Source organism: Schistosoma mansoni, chromosome 7 (genome assembly GCF_000237925.1).
Source record: "Schistosoma mansoni strain Puerto Rico chromosome 7, complete genome".
Lineage (NCBI taxonomy): Eukaryota > Metazoa > Platyhelminthes > Trematoda > Strigeidida > Schistosomatidae > Schistosoma > Schistosoma mansoni.
This window is the reverse complement of record NC_031501.1, coordinates 5,239,527-5,267,336: the sequence shown is the minus strand read 5'-3', so window position 1 is coordinate 5,267,336 and position 27,810 is coordinate 5,239,527. Positions and strand designations below refer to the sequence as shown.

Genomic DNA, 27,810 nt, shown 5'->3' with positions numbered 1-27,810 from the left:
GAAGCACTGGATGGCCGTTTCGTCCTACTGTGGAGGAGTCCAGGGCTTCCAGGTTTTCCTTGGTCGTCTAGCTTCAATTGACTCATGATCTCAACTATTGAAAAGAAGAATACTGTTGGATAAACTGATGGATTTCATCTATTGTTTATAACCATTAGATTGTACTAAATTTTGATCAAATAATTATTTTATTAGTCCAGTAACCATTTTCATCTGTTATCAATTAGAATAAATCTATAGAAGTTAAACGTGTAATGACATGAGTCTTCTCTCAAGATACGACCATTCATTTCATTCAGTTTCGAAGCCAGGTGAAGTATAATTTCAGTTAAAGACTATGGTATTCATCATGAATTAAAATTAGCTAAATAATATTTTCTAAGCGAAGGGTATTGTATAGCAATTTTTGTACCACAGTTGATGGCTATAATTATGATCATTCCAAATCTTTAGAAAGTGTCTTAAATCAATAATAATCATATCTATGTTAGTGAATTTCTTAGAGGTAGATTGAACAGTTATATAGTGCGATTCAATACTCTGTGAAGTTAAGTAAACTTAGTATTTGACACGGTGACTAAGAGACTGAAATAATAAAGGATAGAACTGTATCACCAATACTGATTGTCATTGAAAGGTTTGGTAATTAGATTTCTACTGAGTCGCTTGATGAGTTCATGTTCACCACGAGACTTTCGTTAATGTATAAGTGTAAATCATAACCCATAGACCAATGATAATTAGAATTGAAGCTTATCAGTAAACTTGAGAATATATTTTCTGTATAAATCAAAACGTAAACATAAATCATAAGTTACTAGTGTATATTTCAGTATAATTTAATTAAAACCGATACTTTTGATCATAGCATAATATGTAGTAGATGTAAATAGTTTAATATTACAATTAATGAAAGACCTACAAATCACTAAAATTTCAACTTCCGTCAGTTCTTTACAACCAGTGATTTTCGACAAATTCTTTGATTTCAAGATTGAAAATATAATTTACAGACTTTTGTTATTGATTTAGCTTCATAACTCATTCATTCGATCAATCTCAGCTAGTAAACACATTCCACAAAAATAACTCAACAAAATATTTAGAGTTTCAACAAATTGATTCATACTATAAAGATTTCAAAATTGAATCTGTTACATTCTTGATATCTATCTACCCAGTAATATACAGAAGATAACTTGTCTCAATCTACATTAAGGCATTGACGCTATAAGCTGATTGGTATAACCTTGAGGTTAGTATTCATGAATTCGAAATGAGACCAACTGCTTGGGGTAGTGAGACGAGAATTATCCTATCATCTGATTGCCTGACAAGCACGAGAGAGAAAGAAGACAAGTCAACTAGAACACCAGTCAATTTATTCCCAGTTCCAAATCACACTCCAATCTAGTTCCAATTCAGATTAGATACATGAATAAATAGATGAGTAACCAGACTACAACTCACAAACAATTAGGAAAACACAATTATGTCCAAAACTAGGGGATTAGAGTAAAAAATAGAGTACAAAAGATTACTTTTGAATCACAAAAGCTTGGAAACAGGAAAGGCTATGATAGTAAATAATACATCAAACGAAAGCTTATGATCTGTAGAATACACGACTAGGGACAAAAGTAAATGTTACTGTTTAACAAGCTTTGAATTAAATGAAATAACGTCCCCAAAAATAGCTTCCATAGTTTATCCAGGCTTCTTGTTTCTCTATTCACATCAGAATCATGATAAATATTTAAATAGAATTATAGAATATAACAGTTTCATCTGTTCAATACGTTGTATTCATTATACACGTCTTCATTTTGAAACTAAGATAGTAGTTTTAAAGGAAAAAAATGTTCAAAAGTGATTGCTTTTTTCTTCTCTCTCTCTCTCTCGAATAATTTGATTGACATTCCATCATGTTTTTTTGTACTTTTGAAGTAATTATTTCACCTCACTACTGTCATCTTGGCTTTTTCCCCCGTTATTAAGTTAAATAAAATGATTGACAGGTAACCGAATAAAAAACATGTAGACATACTTATCTCTTTTTTCTCCTAGAAACCGAACCATGAATGAACAAATTTTCAAATTATGAAATTTTTTTTAATATTTGAAATTGAAAGGAAAATATGAAAAGTAGAGCAAATCAACTTATCTTGTCAAATATAATAATAATAATAGTAATATCAATAATAATAGTAATAATAATTATAATAGTAATAATAATAACCCGAATTGTGTATTAATAATAATGATAATAACTGTAATGATTTGAGCCATCTCTTTAAAGAGTTGGTAGAATACTAAAGTTCTGAAAATAGATAATGTATAGAAACTATCCTTGTTTGAGTCTTCCCATTGATGTTTACGACTGCAATTGATCAGTCTCTCATTGATGAAAGGTACTAGGTACGAGTCTCATAGTGAACATCAACTCTGACTCTGATATGCAGGTACATCCAGCTGACGAATCCCAAATGGGACGAAACTCGCGTCCCGGATTCCACTGCTATCCACTATCCATCTTTGTTTATTATCCTACAATCAATTTCGATTATGGTTAATTTTGGTTAAGCCCTTTTTTTATTAACTTACCTTGACAGAAAATGTTAATAGAACAGTAGCAATTTGTCTTTTACTATGTACTGTTATGATCATCAGATCACATGATAGACTCTGGCTAAAATGTTGTTTACTTAAATATCACTTGATGATTCATTCTCTTCCCCATGTATTACTTAGGCCTGTTACCACCAATAGAGCATAGGCCGCTGACCAGCATTCTGTAACACACTCTATCCTGAGCTTCCTTTCTAGTTCTATACAATTCTTGTTCATTCTTCTCATGTCTGTCTCCATTTCTCGGCGTAATATGTTCTTTGGTCTTCCTCTTCTCCTTTGGCCTCCAGGATTCCGAGTGAGGGTTTGCCTTGTGACGCAGTTGTCTGCTTTCCCCAATGTGTGTCCTATTCACTTTCAGCAGTTCTTGCCGATACCTTCCTCCAATGAAATCTAGTTTGTTCTTTACCACAGTAGGTTGTTTCTCATAGTGTCTGGCCAACAAACCCGAAGTATTTTGCGTAGACAACTGTTAATAAACACCTGTATTTTCTGAATGGTGGCTTTCGTAGTTCTCCAGGTTTCCGCCCCATACAGTAGAACTGTCTTGACACTTTTATTGAAAATTCTGATCATGATGTTGATTGACAATTGTTTTGAGTTCCAGATGTACTTCCCCATATATATGTATACTCAAATCCTATTTTTGGCTTATGCTTGACCTTGCTGTGCTCTTATGCGATTTGAATATAAATTTGCCTATGTATTTGCTTGCACATACATATTCATCTATCAGCTTCAAATTCACTCGGTGTGCTTATAGCTTTGTGGTCTGCGCTATCCATTAATGAAGTGTAGTTACTGCTTCTCATTGACCCGTGATTTCAAATACCGTTGAGGTTCATATAATAACGATTACGAGGATGATTGGGTAACAAAGCGAAACTACTACAAATGATATATCGTGTAGTACATATAATTACTCAATAGGATGGTGGAGATCCCTTCAGCTTTTACATCGTATAAGTAAAGGATCCTCGCATAATTAGAAAATGTTCTGCAAGAATATTATACGAGTATTCACTAGAAACCCTTTGTTGTTGTGTTAAACATTATCAGAATGGTATCTCGTGTGATATGTACTTGAGATACTAATCTTCAACCTTCGGTATAAGTTCTAACATGTACATTTTTCACTTAAGTAATTTCTACCACGTCAGTTTTGTGAGCTACATTTAAACCAAATCCATAAAAATATAAATTTAGGAGTAACCTAAGTTTATTAGTTAAAAAGCAATAGAAGACTCTACTATCATCAGTTACACAATAAAGAAACATTTGAATCATTTTTTTAGTTGCGAACCTTCCCTGACAGTAATTACTTTGTTGTTATTATTAATTGTTATACTTCTGTATTGAACAGAATGTTGTATCGATCATCAAACCTTACCTGTAACTTATCATTTTCTTAGTAATACCTCTAGACTAATTGTTGTGTGATATACTTGGTTTAAACCAATATACACTTTGTTGATAATCTTTTCTTGAAATATAAAGCTCTCTTTCAAAGTCTGATAACATTTATAATTACTTATATGCAGCTTTCATTACGGTAATGCTGTTGTGTTCCCGTTGATGTTCCTAGGAGTTACACAACACCATAAATACCATACGCTACTAAGAAGCATAATAAATTTTCACTAAAGTTAACGAAATATAAAAATGGTATTCTTAGGTTATTCAAACGCATTCTACTCTGTTACAGTTTATTTAACTTCTGACAATTTCTATGACTTCGTACACCTATATTGTTTGTTATTTAGGAAAATGTTCACAAATGCGTTTTTTAACATTTGGTGAGGTTATAAAAGAAACTTTGAAAAGTAATATTTTCCATTTTTTCTTAAGATGAAAGTGTGAGCATGAAGTTTAAAAAGAATGCCTGCCGTGAAATGAGAAATTTTATTCAAATTCTCTACGTAACAACTGAAAGTAAGTGGAAGTTTTTACATGTTCTCATGAACATTTAACTATTAGGACCATAACTATGTAATATATTAGTGCACTACATTCCCAACAGTCTTATGACATATTTACTTGTCAAAACATTTGTAGGTAGAAACCAAATAACGATAGGACAGATTGAAAGTAAGAGAAAAAACCAAGGCAATAATCAAAACGATGTTAAATGCCACCACAAAGTATTAGCACAAGACACCATAGGTTTTTTGAAGCCCCAACCATATGATGGTTCAAACCTCCTTGTGTTCAAAAAAATCTGTACTTACGATAAACCTACCCTGGTAAGGTTGATTTATTATCCGGAGTGGTGTTTCATGTCCTTTTACTTATGATCTTTGTTTTCCTCTTATCTTTCAATCTATTTGGTCGACCTTTGGTTTTCTATCTACAAATTTCTTCACGAGTAAACTTGTGATCAGACTGTTAGAAGTATATTGACCCGATAAATCATATATTTCTAGTTAACTTCATATTTTCATTGCATTATCTAAGTCTATCAAAAGAAAGTAACTTTTAAATTTAAAAATGCTAGAATTTTACGTTATTTTAGTTTAACTACTGATTAAATTGCTAGTAGTCAAAAACCAATAGAATTTTTATCGCATAAATAGCATGTGAATATTTGGTTTGCTCTGTTCAAACTAGTCTGACCAGCCTTTCAATGCCAAATCATTTCACTAATATTTACATTCGTTCATTTCGGCAGGATTCTTTAACCAACTAAACTACATTCATTACTATTCATGCCTCTTACTTATTGGATCAATAAAAACAAACTATGGTGCTTACCAATATAGAGTAAGACTTTATTTTGCAAGTTTGTCAATACAGGTTTCTTCTTGAATTAAGTTATTGATGTCAGTCCAACATACACATGGCATATTATGGAGTGTTTCTTACACTGGTACGAAGCCCAATTTAAATCCTCATTGTGTTTTAAAAATTTAAGTTACAAGATAGATGATGACTATTTCTTTGTAGACATTGTTGATTTCCACCAATTATGACTTCTTGATGGAATTTTAGGAATCTATCTCAATGTTTATCACCAACAGGCTAACAACTGTTTTGTTAGTTTAGTTCAGATTCCTGAAGGTTTTTTGGAATAAACACACAATTTACACATATTTTATCAAAAAGTTCCAGAATTAATAAATATTTACTGCTTTCCACAGGCATTTGGATATTTTATTGTCAATTACAAAACGGATATTATTTAATAAAGAGCAGTAGTTTTCAAATTCAAGCAAAACATTCAGTGTAATGTGACAATTTTCTTGATTAACGAAGTTGAGATTATGAAAACAACTAAGAGAGAAAAGTTTTCACTTTTTTATTCACAGCTAGTTAATCATGACCAATGTAGAACCTGACACAAATCTATATCAGTTAAAGTTGTCATACGTATTAGCACAATGATATGAAATTATCAAGACAAATCTCCATATATTACAAGTAGTAACAGTATTAGCTCTATTATTTTCAGTCACCGATGATGGAAGAACGTTTTCGCCTAAAATACCACCTTGATGCATCTTTCAAATCGTTTCCTATGTAAACTAATTTGCTCCACAAGTATTAAGAATATATGCACCAGAAGTAATCCCCTTTTATATAATGAAAGGATACTAAAAGTGCCATAGTTTAATCAATTTGGGAAAATAATGAAAGACAGAACTATCATTGTTATCTCCTACTTCACGTATAATAAATCTTCCTTTTTCGTCACGTTATTATCACACAAACAATACATTGCAAAAAATTTACCTTTGCACCAAACATCTTATCAGAAAATAATACAACTAATCATAATTTTTTTTTAATTTTGCTTCATGAATCAAGTGAAGTGAGCAACTAATTGAGCGGGTTAAATTTAGACCCTTAAGTTGACACCTCCACGGTTCACAGTTCCAACCTTTATACATAGACGATAAAACACTATTATCATTCATTGTCTTCAGTAATACCTATCTAACTCCGGACACAGTTAAACTCATTTATTGTTGACTGATTGATATTTTAAACTACAGGATATGATGAAATTAAATAATGATTTAGATGAAAGCTTTCATTTAAACAGGTAGAAAAAGCTGTCTTAAACCAACCATTTGATGAGTACTTTCTGAAGATATAACGATCAATAATTTAAAATTAGCTACTCTTTGGTTGTGGCGTTTTATTTATCCATCTTTTCAAAAAGTTACTTACTACTAACTTCAACTAGTGACATAAAACAGAATGAAATAGTTTTTTTGATATAGATGGTGTATCCGTCTACACATTAAAAGTTGAGAACATTATATAGCAGCCTAATCTGTAATAAATACATCCTTGAGAAGCTAAAGACATCCATAATTTGTTAGTATACGATTTTAGACATCTTTGAATCATTGGTTTAGTTCAGTGACAGCACTAAATAAGTGATAATCACGTAAGGCCCAAGTAATGAGTAGAAGTGATAAATTACTTGATGATTGTAGACTTTTGTTAATAATAGGGCAGTCATCTGCACCTACTCACTCTAATAGCCAGCAGCGAAGGAGTTAGAACAAAGTAATCGATGAATATATGAAAACATCATATCAGCCCGTCTCTGCTTTTTGCTGATTTGAAGAAATATAATTACAATCTATCAGTCAATAATATAATATACTTTAAAATTTACTGATAAATAATTCAGCCAACCCGAAAAAATGTGCTCATGAGTATTTTGTTGACTTTAGTGGTGGGGATTAATTACTATTGAAAGCACTGAGGCCTCAAACATATTTATACACCCACGAATCCGACCACCCAGATAAATCTGTTACAAGACTAATGTTTCCCTGAACAATAAACTAAACGGTCAGATATGTAGAAAAAAACTTGTATGTCTACTTAGGACTCACAACATATCATCGCAGTAGTAATGTCTCTGCCCATGAAATTATATGACTCTGGTTCTAACCTCACTGAAATCCATAGTTCCCTCAGGATTCCAGAAACGTTTCGCTGATAAATATTAACCGGCACGAAACTAAGGTTCAAAGTTTCCTACAAATTTCCTAATTTCAACCAACTTACATTAAAACATAGTGTACTTGACATGTAGTCACTTAGACTAACGTTCACATTGCAACGTGATTGACAAAATCTCATCAGTATCCAAGAGTATGTAAACCTGACGTTTATCACTACTAAGTAATGAATACATATGAAATCTAATCACTTTAATAAAGTTTCGAGATTCTTATTAAGTTATCCAGAAAGACAACGAAAGCTTCAGGATTAACGTAATCAATACAGAAAATGCAAACTAATCACCAAAAACATCTTACTAAGCTACGAATATATCCTTGATAGATACACAGATACAAGTGATACATTTGTCGCTAATAATGATCAACAGTTTTATCATTAATTTACTAAATATTCCCGTTTTGACACTTAGAGGGTAATAGGAAAGTTAATACTATTAAAATTACTGATATTTAAACAAGTAATTCCTAATATTTCACTATCCTTTATTTTCTATCCGCTCTTCTATGTTAACTGTAATTTACTAGAGGAACGAATGAGTCAAGGTATGAACACTAAGAATATTACTCCATATGTAATGGATACTTTAGAGGGTGAAATTGGTCGAATAGTTGGATATAGTGTAAAAGTATGTTTTTACTTTGATTTTAAATTTTGGCAATCTGTTTTTATTAGTTGGCTATTAAGAGACATTCAAATTTTAAAATCATTCCAGAAGTAGCTATGATGAAGACTTATTGCACTACTGATTGATGTAACGGGATATGTTATAGTGTCCGAATATCTAATTGATAATGACTTTTAAAATAAAATACCCTTAAAAAATCCGTTCAATATATTTACCAAGTTGAGTTTAATGCATTTACAAAAATGAATATGACGTGTATACTCAGATAAACCATTAACTGAAAGACCATGATTTCCACTTTTAGCATTCGGGTATATTCTGATACCTGAGTTTACTTTCCTCGCTAAAAGTGGTATAAAATGAATTTTATTATTTATCTTCAGGTCCACTTTTTCATCTATGTAGACTTACTGAAATTTGAGCCCAATGTTGTGTATCACAACTATAATGTGTTGCTTTTTCTAGTTACTGTGTAATATTTTTCCAGAATATGTAACTTATTTTCAATTTGCTGAATCTATGTGATTCAGATAAATCAGTTCTCTATATTGATGAAACAAGTTTTAGCGGCCCAATATATAGCTCTGGTAAAATATTTGGCTGATTGTAATCGAAACATACATTCCACCAACCCTCGTATATTCTTATCGACTTAATTCACATTAGAGACTAATGAAATAAAATAAGCCGAATACGAGAATGAGTTTTGAATACATATATTTCATACACTCACTGATCCAGACAGACAATCAAAAAAAACGAAGTGAAGGAAGTGAAATGTAACGTAACAAAGAGGAGAATTTCGTTGAAAAAACTGAAAATGAAGAAATGCTTAGCGAAGCAAAATAATCCGGTTGTGTCAACATTTCATTTTATATTTTTTATACAAAATTTGTTAAATAAAAACCAAATTCAAAATGAAATTATAATGCGTTATCATACTTAATCATATTATTATTATTATTATTATTACTATCAATTTAACTTGGATAGGGTATTACAGATACAAACAGTTTGGCTGTTGAAGATGATAAAGAATCTGTTACAATGGTTGATCGTGATGGTGTAGAAGGACGATTGGCTGAAGTTCTTTATAATAAAGTATTTTTGATTAAAATTAATTTATTACTATAATTGTTATAATATTTAATGGGCTTATTTTTAATAATAATTTTCATTATGAACTGTAACAATGAAAGGATATTTTATGAATTATTTCGGTTATGATCAATCACCTAACTAAATATGAATACAGTAGATGAACTCATACGACGGACAATAGTGCAAAGTGGTGCATGGAGGACAGCTGACAGATGCATTCCAAGTAAATATCGGAGTTAGACAAGGTTGTCTACTCTCCCCCTTCCTCTTTCTTCTGGCGGTCAACTGGATTATGAAAACCTTGACATCTGACGGAAAGCACGGATACAATGGACAGCTTAGAATCAGTTAGAAGATTTGGACTTCGCAGGTGACCTAGCCCTGTTATCTCATACACACAAACAAATACAGACAAAGACAGCAAATATAGCAGCAGCCTCTGCATCAATAGGCCTCAACATACACAAAGGAAAAAGCAAGATCCTCAAACAGATAACACCAACCCAATCATACTTGATGGAGAAACTCTGGAAGATTTGGAATCTTTTACGTACCTGGGAAACATCATCGATGAACAAAGAGTATCTGATACAGATGTAAAGGCAAGGATTGATAAAGTAAGGGCTGCATTCTTACAACTGAAGGACATATGGAACTCGAAACAACTCTCTGTCAACCAATATCAGTGTGAGAATCTTAAATATGAACATCAAGACAGTTCTAATGTACACAGCTGAAAATCCGAGAACTACTACAACCATCATCAACAAAGTAAAGGTATTTATAAAAAGTTATTTTCGCTGAATAATCAATGTCCGTTGACAGGATACCATTAGAGACAGCCTACTGTGCGAGAGAACAAGTCAGCTTTCAGATGAACAGGAAGTTAGGAAAAGACGTTTGAGGTGGATAGGACATACATTTAGGAAATCACCAAACTGCGTCACGAGGCAAGCCCTAACTTGGAATCCTGAAAGGAAGCAGAAAAGAGGAAGACCGAATGGTGACTACTCTCGGATCTGAGAATTTATTAACGTTCTGGAAACCAAACTTACAGAGAAATTCGGAGGAGCGACCGCAGTTACACAGAAAGAAAAATTGCATGTGTCATATGCATCAATGAACAACCCTTACGTTGGTATGAAAAATGTGGTTAAATAATGATTATCGATAGAAAATTCGACTATCGAATGAATATTAAAAGGTAGAATGACTAGACATCAAAAAAGAGTCGTTCTATTGAGCATAGTTACACCAGTCATACACACACAATTTAATTAGGAATGTGTGAACCTTGTTAAAAACTAATCTAAAACATAGATAATCGTAGGGTTTAGACTTTGGTAGACTATTCACGATCCACTGAATTTGAAACCTGACTATATCAGGTTTAATTACTACCTATCTCAAATAGTATAATGTTACTGTCGATTTACAGTCACCACTATCAATCTAATTCATCTAATTTATTTAGTCTCTCTTTGTTTCATTACATAAAATGATTTGTTGATTAATTTTCTTAATTCTTTTCAGCTTTATTCGGACCTTAATTCTATGAAACAAGTGAGTTACTTGTAGTTATTAATAGCCAAGAATGAAATAATAATTTCCAAATAGTATTAGGCATGGTTCATGAATATACATCATTTACAATTGACAAAAAATAAAAATATGGACCTTCCTATTTCAACTCAAATACATCATGCACTCAATGAGAGTTAAAGTTTCTGCCTTCAAACTAAATGTGAGGTTGTCACCTCATACTGCTGAAATGTCCAAAGCAAGAACAGAATATATTGTATACTGTTCCCCTGTTCTCAATTGTCGTTTGAGTAACATAAATAAAATGAAAACCACATTGAATTTAGGTGGAACTTTGCTGTCTGAGATGGATAGTTTATGCTGATGATATTGTTCACAAGAACAATGAAAACCCCACGACCAAACCATCCAGCTAAGAGAACAAAACTCAATCTAAATCATCTACCTGAGATATAAATCTTTTCCACCATCTCAACTTCGTTAAATCTACATAAATGTTTAAAATCAATTTCAATGCTCATATCACAAACATGATAAGTAAAATTTAAAGAACACAAACACTGAAGTTCATGACACTGTTCAGTCAAGATATTATGTTTGTTTCAGTTAATAAGTTTCGTTTTCTTAATGCATTACTCAGTTTATAATACGAAGACGTTATCAATCATAATCTCCATGAAATCATCTGATTCATTGTAAATATTTGCCAATTTTCAAAAAGATACAAACTTAAAACAACAACACAAAAATATTGTTGATATTAAGGATATGTCATTTACTCACCTACTCCGTTAATTCTGTTATTGAGGAATCGGTTAACAACTTACTTATTATACACAATCAGTAATGTTTTTAACCGTGAAAATTAATCAAAAAAAAGTTAAGTCAACTCTACAATATAATGTTTAATCTGTTTTTTTATAGTTGAAATCATAAACCAATTGAAGCTAAACCACTATGGAAAACCTGGAAGTCCTGTTGTGGGACTCTTCAGCAGTGTGCATCCACAATCCCGCCTCACGAGCTTCAATCGACTCATGATTTCAACTATAAAATTACTAAAATCTCCACAAAACCCCCCTTCTAATAATAATCTGTTTTTGTTTTAATTCTATCTATATCAGCTCTTTTGTTGTATCTATAGTTTTTATACTACTTAATTCTTTCATCCACTAATTGTTTATTTCAATTTAGGAAACTGTTAAAAAACTATCATTTCAAGCATCTAGTCCAGTATCAACTGATACAAATTTAAATAAATCATCATTCAATTTCATAACTGAATCAGATCATAATAATAATAAACATGAACTCAGTGTTATAGAAGGATTTCCAATCAGAATGGAATATTCTATACCATATAATGAACAATGCGGTTAGTAATTAAAAAAAAATTAAATTTCAATAAATCTTTGAAGGCTTTTCTTAAATTCTTCAGAAAATGTTTTTTTCCAAAAACTTTTATTACTGATAGGATCATAGCTAATAAAGAAGGGTATTTAAGTAGTATGTATTTAAGTAGTATTTAAGTAGTGTGTTCAGTCAAAATTGTGTGCTCTAATAATTTGTAACAATGAATGCAAAGAATCAGATAAAGACTGAATGAATCAAAATGCTGTCATAATTACTTGACGATACCATTCTAAACCATTCCAGTCTAACAAAAATTTCACATTTTCGACTGAATAACTAAAAATCGTTATAGTGAACGATAAGGTCTTTTCTATTCTCTCTGGGTTTTCGGTGAGACACTTGCTAGCGTCTATCTATAATAGCGATATTTATTTATTTAAGAGTGGAATTAGTCACTTCTATCTTTAAGATAAAATAGGGATCAGGCTGGACCGATTAACAACAAATTTTCAGATAAATGAAAACCCAAACGAAATTAAAGTTCAATTTTCACAGTTCAAACCATTCAATGATTTTAACTAGACCATCACTGAAAACCTTGTAGCAGTGGACTGTCATTTCACCCTATTATGGAACTCCTCATCAGTGTGCATCCACAACTCCGTACGTGGAAATCGATTGTAACTGATAAAAAGATTCTTAACTCGACTTTTTATAACGTCATGCGTTAACACTGAAATAAACTTTAAATCTGAAACGAAACAGCATTCCAGTGTTTCTTGCTTTTCAATGGTCATCCAACTGACACTCATTACGAACTAGTTGGATCTCTCACGTTGTACATACTTGTATCTCAGAGTTTATGCTAACATTAGGACCTAAATCCATTATCATTCCCTTCAAACTCTAAGGTATTATCCACTGAACCACTGATTTGATACAGCCCTGGTACGTGCTACGAAAATGATTTTATTTTGTTTTTATTACCTCGTTATTATTGTTCAGGACATATCATCCGACCAGTTATATCATCCTGTATAGACTGAGCAATTAGAGTCCCTGATATTTAAAAATACCATTCTCTGCAAATGAAATTCAGTATGCTTTTGAAATGAAATTTGTGAATATAATTTCAAGTTATTTATCTTAACAGATGGAATGGTGTTACTTTATCACAAATGAGAACGTAGATGTCCAAATCCGATTACTATTCTGTAATAAATCAAAGTTATCACATTCTGAACGAGATCTGTAGGAACACAATTAAGTGACCAAGTAAAGTATCATTCAGCCAATACGCGTCAACTGATCCAACGCATCCGCATGACCTATAATATGCTTCGTAGTCTAACTGATGCTAAAACGTGACCTTGATAAGATGGTGAACTCGATATATCAAGTGATAATTAAGTTTAATAGTCAGATCTTCATTTCATTAGAACTAGGAAATCCTTTTTTTAAACTCCTCATCTTTCAGTTAACTTACAAAAATATTTGCTCCTATGATAAATATTTTATGCATGAGTAATTTGATGAGGATAAAACCTTTATCCGAGGCATCTTCATTGTCTTCTGGTTTCTGTACAATTTATGGCTTGCATCAATAATTTATTCTAATGACCAACAATACTCGGCCACACCATATCACTCCATATCGTCAATCGATTGGTGTTTCTTCATTCACTTCAATAATATATTGATGATAACTTTAAAGGATAACCGTAACACTTCAAACCTCCTGTGTAATGAAAACTTGTAACCCAATAAACAGGCGAAAATATTCAAATCGAAAATAAGTCACTAAATCTTGTATGGTAGGCTTGTCTAGCTTATGAGTTCTTCAAAATTGATACTTAGTTCTTATTAAGTTTACAACTAAACTTAAGATTTATTTCAAATAAGACTAGCTATTATTCAGCAAATTGGTTATGATATTATTTAGTCAAGAGTTTACATTGAACAAATGAAGAAAGAAATGGATTCTCATCAAATTGTTTAAAATTGTGGTGTGGGCTACTTATATCCACACAAGTAGTATATAACGATGCTCCGGCATTGAATGTATTGCAGTAGAAGATCGATAACGAAAGAACGGGAAAGAAACGCAATTGGTATGAAAAGGCATGTAGAATAATAATCGTAGGCAATGGACTGATATTTGCAGAAGAAACAGTCAAGATTGAGACAATTGATTGATAGTTTGCAAATTAACCTGTTTACTGTTTTGTTGTCTGATTTTACTGAGATAGTTTGTAATTTTGTGCTCAAATACATTCTATTGTCTCCACTCGTGTTCTCATTCACTACGAAATGAAGTCTATATTAAATGAAGTAAAGATTTCGTGTGATTATATCTTCATCCTATGTCATTTTCACCATATCACAGTAAAACAGACATTTGCTTATCAATTCAAAATGAATTCAGCATACTATGAAGATTCCCAATATTAAGTTCTACATGAAATTTTATTCAAATTTTTGGTTGTAACTGACTTTATTTCTATTATAACTTTATATCAAATTATTATTCCCTTCATTGTTTTACTCTTTTTCATGCCTCTCTCCCATCCCCTCCAAACTTTTTAGAAATTCAATGGTATAAATTAAACAATAAAAATCAACGAGTCCCGGTCAAATTTGATTTTCGTATTGAACATGTTATCACTGGTACAATTAACATGTCATTTAAACAACATCAACAATTGAATCATCAGTATCCAAAACATCCATTTGTTTTGTCAAATTCAGGTTTTATTACAAGTGAAACAAAACAAAAATTGAATCAATGGAATTGTAAATTATTAGAATATGAATCAAACAGTAATTTTAATACTACTAATAATAATAATGGTAATGTCGTTATTTACCTACAACATCATCTCATCATATGGGCAAGTAAACTTGATGATGCTGGAAGGTATTTTGCATCCAATCAATATCCATCGAATACAAATGATATATCATCAACCAAAGAGAAGGAATTTATACTACAAGTAATAAGTAAGTTAATTATTTTTAATTTAATAGTTGAGATCATTGGTCAATTGAAACTAAATCAACATGGAAAACCTGGAAGCACTGCATGGTCGTTTCATTCTATTATGGGACTCCTGAACACGATATTTATCTTGTAGTAAGAGTACAATTCGTTAAACTAGGAAAAAAACTCTGTTCCGTAGTGACAAAATATATTTCATTTTCAGTATCAATTTACATATATGTTGTTAGTTATATATCTAAGTTATTGGTTGATAAACGATTAACTCCACAATATACATTATCCGTCAACATAACTCAAATTGATCTCGGGAAAATTTTCATAACTGACCTTAGTTACATCGTTCTTTCAAGAAGTGTTTGAGAAACCTAGATAAGCCAAGAAACATTTTGAGTACCTTTGAACAATCAGTTGCTTTATTACTGTTTTGATTTTTGTGGGGTTTGAGGTTGTTAAAACATATAGGATCTGGTAGTATGCCGGGAATTCGATATTCCAAGTATATGATATGAAGAGTAGGAGTTCAGATTTACACTTTGTTAACGATAGGATAAACCACCTACAGGTAGTACGTACTGGAAATATTTCACTAAGGCGGGAAATATCATTCATTTAACGAGTTAATAAATGAGTTGATTAGTATTTTAAAAATTCAGAATCTTAATTTATTTCGACATCGTGTAGATACTCAAGAGAATAACTAGTTACTAGTACTTAACTTTATCAGTTTTTTAATTCTCCGTTAAGAATGGGCCTGTAAGATGGAATAATTCATTACTGTAGGCAATTTAGTAATTATGATAACAATTGCTCTATTTAGTACCATATGTCTGATTGCATCAAAGAATTCTCAACGTTACGCATGTAATATCGTACCGAATTCCCCATTTCATAATCATCTAAGTAGTGTATATTTCAAAAAATGCATATAAAAAGTTGTTGTATAGTGATTTTCTGCTATTATTATCCAACCGTAAATTTTTGTGATCGGTCTTGTTTCCATGGCATCACATTGCATGTATGAAATCAATTGTAACCATTTCTCTTTTCTCTACTCAACAGGAAAGACAGAAAATAAACAAACTAATGTAGAGGTACTCTAGAATCTAATAATCAGATTCGTAATAGGTAGTAAACACTATATGAAGGGGTATAAGGGGATGCAGCTGGTAGTCATACTTAGTGAATGAATACAAATCCACACACAGGAACACTTATGGTAATGAATGCATATTTGGAAAACTAGTGACTCAGAAGTTTGAGCGGGCAGCCATGAAATACGTTGAACTATATCACTGAAAGATATTAATGAAAACACAATTCGTAAAGTGATTATAAACTATCAAAATTTCTTCTTTAAAATATCTTGTGTTCCCCTTATACAATAAATTATTATTATTAGTAAATATTCTTTACATGGATACATGTATAGTCTCTACCAAGGTGGGTGGTTAATGACAGGAATATTGAAGCACCTATAAACAACGAACCCATACGAATACAATTAATTACAAATCAGATCAGCGGAACCAATTGATTTAAAACGTTTGCAACCATTCTAAATAAGCTCAAACATAAATTAGGTTGACAGGGATTTTGCTGTACAGAATGATAATAAAAACTGTCGGTTAAGTGCTCTGGCGCGGGAATGGTAGGTCCTGGGTTCAAATCTCGCGAGGCAAGATCGTGGGTGTGCACTGCTGAGAAGTCCAAGTGCTTCCAGGTTTTCTTTGGTGGTCTAGCTTTAATTGACTCATGCTTTCAACTATGAAAAAAGCTTCACAATTAAATCATATTGCACAAAGAAGACAGAAACATAAATAGCGTTTAAAGAAGTCTTATTGTTTGTTAAAATAATACGAGTTTATGATAGAAATTATGATGAAGTTTATTTTACTGCGCACCTACTGATTATACTATAAATTTCAATTGATATCTCTTTATTTTAAAAATTCAGAATCCAACCAATCACCAGGTAGTCCACAATGTTCACCAGAATTTATTGAACCTCTTATAGTACAGCCTATGAGCAGTACTAACAGTGATCCATTCATTGAAATGACGTGTATAGTGACAGGCAATCCTATACCAAGATGTTTATTATACAGAAATTCAGTACCTATCCCAGTGGTTGTAATGCCTTTTCTCAATATCCAATCTAATGATCCACTATCTACATTGAGTTCTTTAACGCAAAAATACATTGTCACAACATCTCTGCTTGATTTAAACAAATCAAATCGATCAAACAGTTGTACTAGAAAAATTACACTACGTCTTAATCGACCATCTAGTTCAGAAGATATAGCTACCTATAGTTGCCGTGCATGGAACTGTTATGGTCGAACTATTACATCAACTGTTCTATCAGTGCAAGGTAAACATTAACTAACTTTCTTTTTATTCATATTGTAATCACATTTTTTAGGGAATTCCTGTAATCTGACTGTATTTTCTTTTTCAATAGGAAACGGAACTTGAATGTGTGTTTTTTTCATAAAGTTTGAAGAAAGATTAATTAACTACCCTTTCTATTCTTAATCAATCATAGTTGAATATGTTCTACAAAACTGCCAGCTGGAGGAAGCATTTAAATTTTTTTCCAAGGAATTCAAGGGATTTTAACTGATATCTTTTTGATAATACAATTTCTGCTTCTACTTTAGTCATAAATTGTTTATTTCCTTTAAAAAGAAATATGGTCTCATTCAGAAGAACCTTCTTTCATGACATCAAAATGGATCAAATAAGTGAATATAATATACCTCAACTCATTTATTCTACATGAAATAAATAGTCGAATAATTACATTGAGTTGTATAAGATGTTAAGAAAAATCTGAAAAATTTATTGACAAACATAAAATAGTTGAAATCAACATTCAATTGGAGCTAGAACAACATAGAAAACCCGGAAGCACTGGACGGCCGTTTCATCCTATTGTGGGACTCCTCAGAGAGACTGATAGGTTCTGGGTTCGAATATCGCAAGGTGGGATCGTGGATGCACACTGTTGAGGAGTCCCGCAATAGGAAGAAACGGCCTTCCAGTGCTTCCAAATTTTCTATGGTGGTCTAACTTCAATTGCTAAAATCTCCACAAAACACCCTTCTAATAAAACATAAAATAGTACGAAAAATGAATTTCAAATGTTTGTCAGATATTGTTAAGTAACTGAAGAATGATGTGATCCTAGTAGTTTCATAAGCTTCAGTCATTTGATAACTCATGACTTCGATCCTACAGATTATATCTAATAGTCAAGTGGACAATGATCATAAACATTTATTTAGTTACTATGCATCTATATTTTTCTTTAAAATTATGATTTAACTATTCACTATTTAGATCATTTCACTAAATTCGACTGTCCCTTGGAAAAACCGAATTTGAATGACAATAACAATATAGTAAAAATTGATCCAATTCAATCAGCAGTAAATACTTCTCAAAGTGCTCATAATGTAAGCTTGTGCTTTATATTAAATACATCATCTTTTCATGTTGTCACATTCATTATTACCTCAGTATTGTTACTAATTTTATGATTAAAATTAATCATTTGTTACAGTTTAATAATAGTAGTATAAATCAATTGTTCACTGGTCATATTATGGACGAAAATTTTCAGAAGTGTTATCACAGACAACAATCTTAGGCGATTATATCAGAAACCCTTTGCACGACGTCTAAAAACTAAATGGAAGGATTTCTTATAACCTTGTGACCAGTTTACTGTTGTATTCTGCAGCCGAATTCCGTCATCATGCCATTTCCTAGCGATTTACTAACTTTGTACATAGGAAAAAATGAATAAACCAGAATGAGCTTTTTGCCAAAAGCCTAATTGTTATATTTACAACTCATTTGTATAAACACACTACTGGACCAACTCAAATATAAAGATTTGAGTGATGATCCTACCTTGACGAAGAAATCGCCTAAAATGGTAAGGTGTAACCTATTGTTTATGTACCACGTAACTCTGGATTTAAATTTGATCTATTCGGAACTCCCCAGCATAACACTAATTTTGCAGTCGGAATAAATTAATTGTAATATATCATTCTATTGTACTGAACTTTAAGAGTTGGAACCCTTGGTGAGTTATGTATTCTTTTAAAGTCATAGATATGAGTGGCTGTTCATTTTCAATAAGCATAAAAATAGGGAAAAATCAGCAAATGTAAGTAATTCTCTACCTATTACTAAGGTAATGTTTTGATTATATTCCCAGTAGTAAAAAGTAATACAACTCAATTTGGAATAAGTCAGTTGAATCCACATAAATTGACGTTAGTCTTATCATCTAGACCATAAAATTGTACCCATAATTTATTAGTAACAAATATTATCTAACAAGCTATCATACACTATGGGACTGATCATTATGGAAACCGATAACGCCAGATATATTTGCCATGTACTACGTTGTTTGAATGACTTTCTGCCGTTAAATTTTGAATATGATCAATTCTAACAATCTTTCGACGGATATATTGATACTGCTTATGTTTGGTAGTGGCTGAAGTAAGAGAATTCTCTAAATGGACAATATATGGGATCTCATTTAATTTAAGTCTAACCAACTTACAACAAGAATAAATTTCAATGACACTTATACTGGACCATGCTGTATAAATTATGCATAATAGCAGCAAATACTGTGTCCTTCGTGATATGTACGACAGTATGAGTGTATACAAAATAGGATAGTGTATAACCTGTAGTCCTATAATCAGTCAACATTAGTATTGTTTAAGTTGGTATTGTGGCTAACAGCGAGTTCCAAGACAAGAGTTCTGTACTTTTTGGGACTCGCCAGCTGTATGTTCCTTCATCAGCACTTTGGTCATCACACTGAAACTCAAACTCAACACCTGTCACCGCAAAAGCCAACGATTTTTTCACCAAACCACCGGGTTCAAACAAGTGATAGCTTTTCGTAGAGGGTACAATACTCATTCGTGAGGGCTTTTTATGCACCTCTGTTAATTTATATGACTGCATTCAACCAGTGTTTACCAGAATATGTGCACCCTCAGCGGATACATGAACAATAAAGCTGGTAACAAAAAAGATAATATCGAGGCGTCTGCTCAAGATTCACTTGTCAATAAAGTATAATCAAGATTCAGTACTAAATATCAACAACTGAATAGCGCTTACAAATATTGCTTTAGTTTTTTCTAACTGGTGGATCCATAAAAACAGACGATTGCATATCTATCTTTGGAAATATACTGCCAACAAATTTTTGCCTTCAAAGAAATGAAAATAATATTTAACTATTTAAAAGACCAAATGAAGCCTTAAGGAAACTGAGTGTTCACATTTATAGTACATCACACAGACTCCTATCTTAAAGAAATTAAGTGCTAGAGTCTAAATGTTTTGTTCATCCAGCTTAAACTGAAAATCACAAATATGGTGTGGTGATAGTAGTATATCAAAGACTGTGTCATCTCTGAGTAAGAGGTAAACATACAATCTTTATTCAACGAAGATCCTATATGTTTACCCAAAGAATTTAAGTAATAGGAGTTATATCGGTTTTTGAAAAATAAATATCCTTGTTTAAACTTAAAAGGTGATAACATGATTTTTTGTGTATCGCAAATACAAAATCCTATGAATGCACCACCAGACACGAGAAATATCATACTTAATACCTTCTAATATAACCCACTGGTCAAATGAAATAATGATACATGCCATTACTTAACCTAAAGCCTAAAGACAAACAAACAACTAGTTACATATCTATAAAATCCATTAGAAGATTCTGAACCATCGATTAAGTTGCACAAGAAATCTACGAATCAAATAGTGGAATATATCTGTAAGACAGAACTCAAATCCTCAATTATTAAGGCGTCGATGACATGTCAAAAGTACAGTCAATGAAAAAGTACCTCTTCCAATTGGAGGACACCACAGAGCTGTGTCCGATAGATACTAAGTATCAAACAAAAAATAAATTGATCACTATGATTTCAAAATAAACAGGCTATCAGAAAGAACAATCGCTTGATAAACAGCACAGATGATAACTGTGAAAAGGAAATATTAATACACATAAGAAGTGCAAAACAGATTTCAAAACACCTTGAAAGTAGGAAAAACCGACCAATTATTTGCTTTCCTTGATTCTGAATAATTTTACTAAGAAAAATTCGGGTCTATAAAAATTTTTAGATAAAAAAGCCATTTGAATATGTAATATTGACCACGCAACATTGAACTACATTGTGAAATGTTTCTTTGGTTGATATATTCTTTTTAAGTCTGCTTATTTGAAAATGCAGTCTAACATACGGGCTTATTGAATGCTCTTTATGTACACAGAAATACTTGTTGAAATGATTATTGTAGGAGAAGCTTCAAGTTTTTCTCGTGCATTTTGGAACTTAGTATCTATTCAAAGAAGTTATCGATAGTCTTCAAATTTTATTAACCTATATAATGATTAACTATGTTTGTTTTTTCCAGAATGATGATACTCTGGTCAGAAAAGAAGAATCCCCTCTAATTACCATACTAAACGAATCATATGACGGGTATGAGATATATGTCTATTAATCGGCTTGAATTGTCTATCACTTAATTATCAATGGTGTGACCACTTAAATGGGAACCTTAACCAATATTCATTTAGTATTCACGGTTTTATTGTTTGGATATTACTACTGGCAAACAATCAGTAGCCACGGTTGTATCCATAAAAAAATATGTCACATAAAAATGTTATAAAAACATTGAAAAGTGCCTATACACAAAAATCCACTAACAATATTCAACTATCTGAGAATTTGTATGCTGAATACTTGAAAGCTTTTAACTGCAAATTTGGAAACGTTGACAATGATTTCGTCAGAATCATAAAGGGATAAAAGCTTAGACTATATATCCCAGTCCCGTCTTTTTTTCAACTATGCGAATCAGTACCTATTAAGGTTTCATTATTTCTTCTTGGATCTAAATTTAATATTCAAAGTTTTCATTAGCTCATTTACCTTATGTCTCGTTGTAATAATGTAGATACAATTCCTATTAGGGTTAGTATTTAAAGATTATTGACATCCATAACTAAGAAATAACTAAATTCAAGATAACAATGAGATTTAAACTCTTTGTTCATTACAGTATTAGGACATGGATAAGAAGCAATTAAGAGTAAGATTATCAATTAAATAAACGTAGTAATCCCTTACTTTACCATCAAATTGAAAACTTCTAAATTCAGTTGTCATTTATTTCAATAGGATATTCTATAGTATTTGGTACATTCCTATCATGTATTCACTCAGTTTTGATGTGTTCAGTACAAAATTCTTTTTAATTTAGGAATTAGTAATCGCTCAGATGAAAAACTCAATATAAGGAATGATATTTTCCCATTAAATGTATTTCTTCAACGCCATAGGCTTGACTTGGTTTTTTTAACCGTTAGAGTCATGGTCAAGGTAATTGTGTGTATAGATTTGACGAGTAATTGCTAATATTGTCAATGTTACCCAGTCATATAATAATAGCGGCCCACATAGGCTTCTTGTGGACTATCCTATTCAATAACAACCACTTTCTTAATTCTAAAACATAATACTTAAATTCTGAATTACTTAATCAGATGTTCATCGTGTTGTTCTCAGTTGATTGAATCTGGTAAACAGAAAAAAATCAACTATACCAAGTGTATCCGGCAGTGTGAAAACTCTATGAGACAAGTGATTCTTGTTATTAACTGACAAGATATATATTTACTGAGTCTATATTGTATACAAAAATCGTTATCATTAAATCTTCATGTAAACTGAAACTCATTAAAAAAGTTTATCTGAAATTTCCGAGACAACTTATCCTCCCAGTGAAACAATGAAGAATTCCTTGCCTTCATTTAACAACTCATGTAATACCCGGTATCAGAACTTTATCAGTTGATTTCTTTTTAACTATCTAACTTTTTTAATGTACTGAGATGGAATGAAATTTCATAAATATATATTAATAGTCTTCTATTTTATCTACCGGGTTTTATAAACTTATTCTGACTATCCATTTTTACATTTATAGCATCAGTGAATTAAAACGATTTGAGCCAGTAAGTAGTTTTTATACCTTACATATATTATTGGAAAATGTTTTAGCTGAATCCTTTCATTTATTCACGTATGAACAGAATTCGGTTATCATTTCTAATTAGTCAACTTATATTTAAGGTGTAAAAATAAACGTATCTTAAGTACAGTTAAATCTATGTATTTTCAAAATACATACAAATAACTATTTGATTTAAGGTTGTTAAATGACAACGACTAAGAGCTCTAGATATAAGGCCAGTCTTAGTTGACACTAGTTACTAAAGTGTATTTAAAATCTACGTGAGAAAGTATTAATTGTGTTCCAGAAATCTTAGCGGTAACATCTTTGAATGTGGCATTGAACAAATCGGGTTTGAATCCCTTTGAGATTAGTAGTCTCCTCAGGAATGAAGATATACTGTGTTAATAAGCTCCACCCAAAAAGAAACTAAACAGTAAGCTTCTTTATAACTCGTCTATCATTTTACTTACCTACACCTGTTACACCCCCGTGGAGCATAGGCCGCGTACCAGCATTCTCCAACCCACTCACTCCATCATGGGGCTTCCTTTCTAATTCTATCCAATTTTTTTTCATTCTTCTCATGTCTGTCTCCATTTCTTGGCATAATGTGTTCTTTGGTCTTCTTCTCCTCCTTTCGCCTTCAGAATTCCATGTTAGGATTCGCCTTGTGACGCAGTTGGGTGCTTTCCTCAATGTGCATCCTATCCACTTCCAGCGTTTCTTCCTCCACTGAAATTTAGTTTGTTCTCTCCCACAGTAGGTTGTTTCTGATAGTGTTTGGCCAACGGATCCGAAGTATTTTGCGTAGACAACTGTTAATAAACATATGTATCTTCTAGATGATGGCTTTCGTATTTCTCCACGTTTCCGCCTCATACAACAGGACCATCTAGACATTTGCATTAAAAATTCCGACTTTGCTGTTGGCTGACAATTGTTTTGAGTTCCAGACGTTCTTCAGTTGTAAATATGCTGCTCTTGCTTTGCCGATCCGCGTCTTCACATCTACCGTGTTCATCGATGATGCTACTCAGATATGTAAAGGTTTTCACATCCTCCAAAGCTTCTCCGTCAAGTGTGATTCGATCAATGCATGCTGTATTATATCGGAGAATCCTGCTTTTCTCTTTGTGTATATTGAGACCCACTGCTGCTGAGGCTGCTGCTACACTGGTCGTCATCTCCTGCATTTGTTGTTGTCTGTGTGATAGAAGAGCCAAATCGCCTGGAAAGTCTAGATCGTTCATCTGCGTCCTAGCTGTCATTGTATCCCATGCTTTTCCTGGTATTGAGAGAAGAGTGATGCCTCTGTAGTTATCACACTTGCCTTTTTTGGTATGTTGATCAGAAGTTCTTTCTAGTGTGTTGGTACTTGTTCTTCATCTCAAACCTTACTGAAGAGAATGCGGAGTATCTTTACAGTTACTGCTACACCTGCTTCCAGTGCCTCTGCTGGAATGTTGTCTGGTCCTGCTGCTTTGCCACTTTTGATTTGTCTGATGGCCATGCTGATCTCTTCAATTGTTGGTGGGCCAACGTCGATTGGGAGGTCCGTGGATGCTACTTCGCTGTTGGGTGGGTTCAGTGAAGCTTGTCGATTCAAGAGTTCCTTGAAGCGCTTTACCCACCTGTTTCACTGTTCTTCAATGTTGTTGATTACTTTGTCTCCCTTACTTTTCACTGGTCGTCCAGATTTATGATAATTTCGAGCGAGTTTCTTTGTTTTATCACACAATTGTCTCATGTTTCTCTTGCAGCATTCGCTGCTGTCATTACTAAATCTTTCACATACTTACGTCCGTCCGTTCTGATGCTCCTCTTCACTTGCTTATTTTCTTCTGTGTATTCGGCTAGTGTGTTGGCTTTTTATGCTCCTGTTCGGCTGATATTGATTGCTGCCTTCTTGTTCCTCCTTTCTTCAATCTTATACAGTGTACCAACAGTGATCCATTCCTCGTGATGGTGCTTCTTTTGGCCCAGAACCTACTGACATGTTGAAACGATTGCCTCCTTGATACCTTTCCAGTTGCTCTGCATGGTAGTTCCCTCTCGATTGAGTGGATCATGAAATACCTGGAACCTGTTGCTGATGGCTATCTTGAATTTGATGATTCTTAAATTTTAATTTCATCTTGGTGACCAGCAAATGATGATCTGATGTTATATCAGCTCCTCTCCTGGTTTTCACATCCTCCATCGTCCTCCTGAACTTTTTGTTGATGCAGATATGGTCAATTTTATTTTGTGTGTGTTATCCGGTGAAATCTATTTGGCTTTGTGTATGCGTTTATGTAGGAATATGGTGTCGCATATGAACAGTTTGTTGAAGGCACATAGGTTTGCAAGTCTCTCACCATTTTTGTTCTTTTCTCCTAGTCCATGTCATCCCATGATGGCTTCATATCCGGTATCGTCCATTTCATCTTTGGCATTTAGGTCCCCCATCAGAATGGTCAAGTCCTTTGTTGGGTACTTCTCAACGATTGACCACAGTCTATCGTAGAATTTATCTTTAACGTCTTTATTGTAGTAGTTGGTAGGCGCACAGCATTGAATGACATTCATTGCAATGTCCAACCCTCCTCCTTAAGCCGGGCTTGGGACTGGCAGTAACCCCAGAGGAGCTCCAGGCGGAGTTTATATTCAGTTGTCATTAAAAGTACTGCATTGCTAATTTGAATCCCTCAAACTATTTTCCGATTCCTCTCAGAAATTATAATTAGACAAATTGTTAGTAATTACTGATGAGAGGATAGAGAATGTATATCTTTGGTTTGAAAAGGATAAATAAAAAATGAACTGGACGAAACTTTATTTTCCGGCTGTTATAACAAGCTTATACAAAGAATTATCCCCTAGTATTGGTCAGTTTGGGTTAAATAATTGTCATAGCAACCTATAGAAATAAACATTAGTTATCCTGTTTACTGCACCTATCAAAAAATAAATAAATAGAATTTCCATTTAACGAGTTTTTGATTATTGAGGTGATAGAAATACCCTAATTGGCTAAAAAAAACAATCGGAAGCCATTCAATGTTTCTATAGTTAATTACTAGAACAGTTTATACATCTAATCGAGTATTTTACAAACACTTTTAAACAAAATATCCCTGAAATATTTTTTAAGAAATAGTTTTTTCCCGATTCTCACCGAATAAATTGATGCATCTTTGCTTGTTTAAATTAGAAATATTCAAGTTCCATCATTGAAATACTTCCTGAAAACCAATGCATCGATGTTAAGTAAGTTCACTTGTTTCATTGAGATTTATATCTTTTTATTTTTATTTCTTTGAACCAACAGTCATCTTCAAGAAGACAATGTCATGATTTGAGATTGTTATTTAATTACAGTGAACACTTGATTAACTACTCAGTTAGGAGCGCACAGTGATTATGAACTAAATTTGCTGTACACGATAAACTATGATAGAAAGTTAGAAGGTTATACTGATCACGAGAATAGTTAATATATATGTGAGGACGGTTCACAGGTGAACTTGAGGAAGCTCTAATAAGCTCAGAAGGAGCCGAACATATTCTATCCAATAAGCTTTTGGAAGAATATTCCAGAATCACTATGTGTAGCTTCGCTATTAGAAAAATGCTAATAACCCCCTGTGTGCGGATTGGATAACTAAAATGATGATTTAATTTTACTAAAAACTATAAATACCTGACAGTTTTGTACCATAATTGACAGTTTGGAATAGCATTCCTTCCACTTGTCTTCTGTCTCCTCATTTTGCGACTTGGGAAAGTTCTAGCGTTCGAGTGCTCAAGTTATACGCGACATACTAAGAATTTAAGCTCAAGGTATAACAATATACACTTCACTTGCTTGTATGTTACCAAAATAGATTGTCATCTCCACACCAATGCAAATCAAACTAATGCACCTCACAATCTGAATAATGTTGTTCCAAAAACTTCTTTCAATTAAAAGTATTCCCTGATGATTTCATCTGAACATCACTACAAGTTTCGCAATCGAAACATGTAGATTAGAGAATACAATATCATTAAAAAATACCGTAAGAGTTAATATCCATTTAAATATTGATTTTGTGAGACTTGTATTATTATTTCAGTAAATAACTTTCAATAATTTCACGCGTTCCTTAATTAACAATTACGAATAACAAATATTTTTTAATAGCTGAGATCATAGATCAATTGAAGCTAGACCACCATTAGAAACCTGAAAGCACTGGACGGCCGTTTCGTCCTATTGTGGGACTCCTCAGCAGTGCGCATCCACGATTCCACTTCACGGGATTTAAACCCAGGACCTATGAATCTCGCGCGCAAGCGCTTAATCTCTAGACCACTGAGCCGGCATCCAACGGTGATGTCTAACTTCAACCGATCCACGAAATTGAGCGACACATCCACCATTGTCTTCAGTGAGTTACTATCTTCTTATGTTAAACAGATTGGTTCCCAACAAAATTGATTCAATCATTAAATA

General features: G+C 32.7%; 2 protein-coding genes across 2 annotated transcripts in view; both read left to right on the top strand.

Moving 5' to 3' along the window:
- The window catches only part of Smp_057410 (hypothetical protein), a gene marked incomplete at both ends in the record, with an annotated part of 26,471 nt that extends 14,212 nt beyond the window's left edge, over window positions 1-12,259 (top strand). Inside the window, 4 exons of the mRNA XM_018798680.1 lie at window positions 4,477-4,560; window positions 8,136-8,236; window positions 10,871-10,900; window positions 12,074-12,259. Coding sequence (XP_018653598.1) covers window positions 4,477-4,560; window positions 8,136-8,236; window positions 10,871-10,900; window positions 12,074-12,259 — 401 coding nt within the window. The remainder of the gene's footprint in view (window positions 1-4,476; window positions 4,561-8,135; window positions 8,237-10,870; window positions 10,901-12,073) is intronic.
- Window positions 12,260-14,910: 2,651 nt separating this feature from the next.
- Window positions 14,911-21,812, top strand: Smp_152960 (hypothetical protein; the record flags this gene model as incomplete). The annotated part of the gene is made up of 4 exons (XM_018798679.1): window positions 14,911-15,127; window positions 17,188-17,607; window positions 18,579-18,694; window positions 21,723-21,812. 4 exons carry the CDS (start codon window positions 14,911-14,913, stop codon window positions 21,810-21,812), a joined length of 843 nt encoding a protein of 280 aa, XP_018653597.1.
- Between the last annotated feature and the right edge of the window lie 5,998 nt (window positions 21,813-27,810).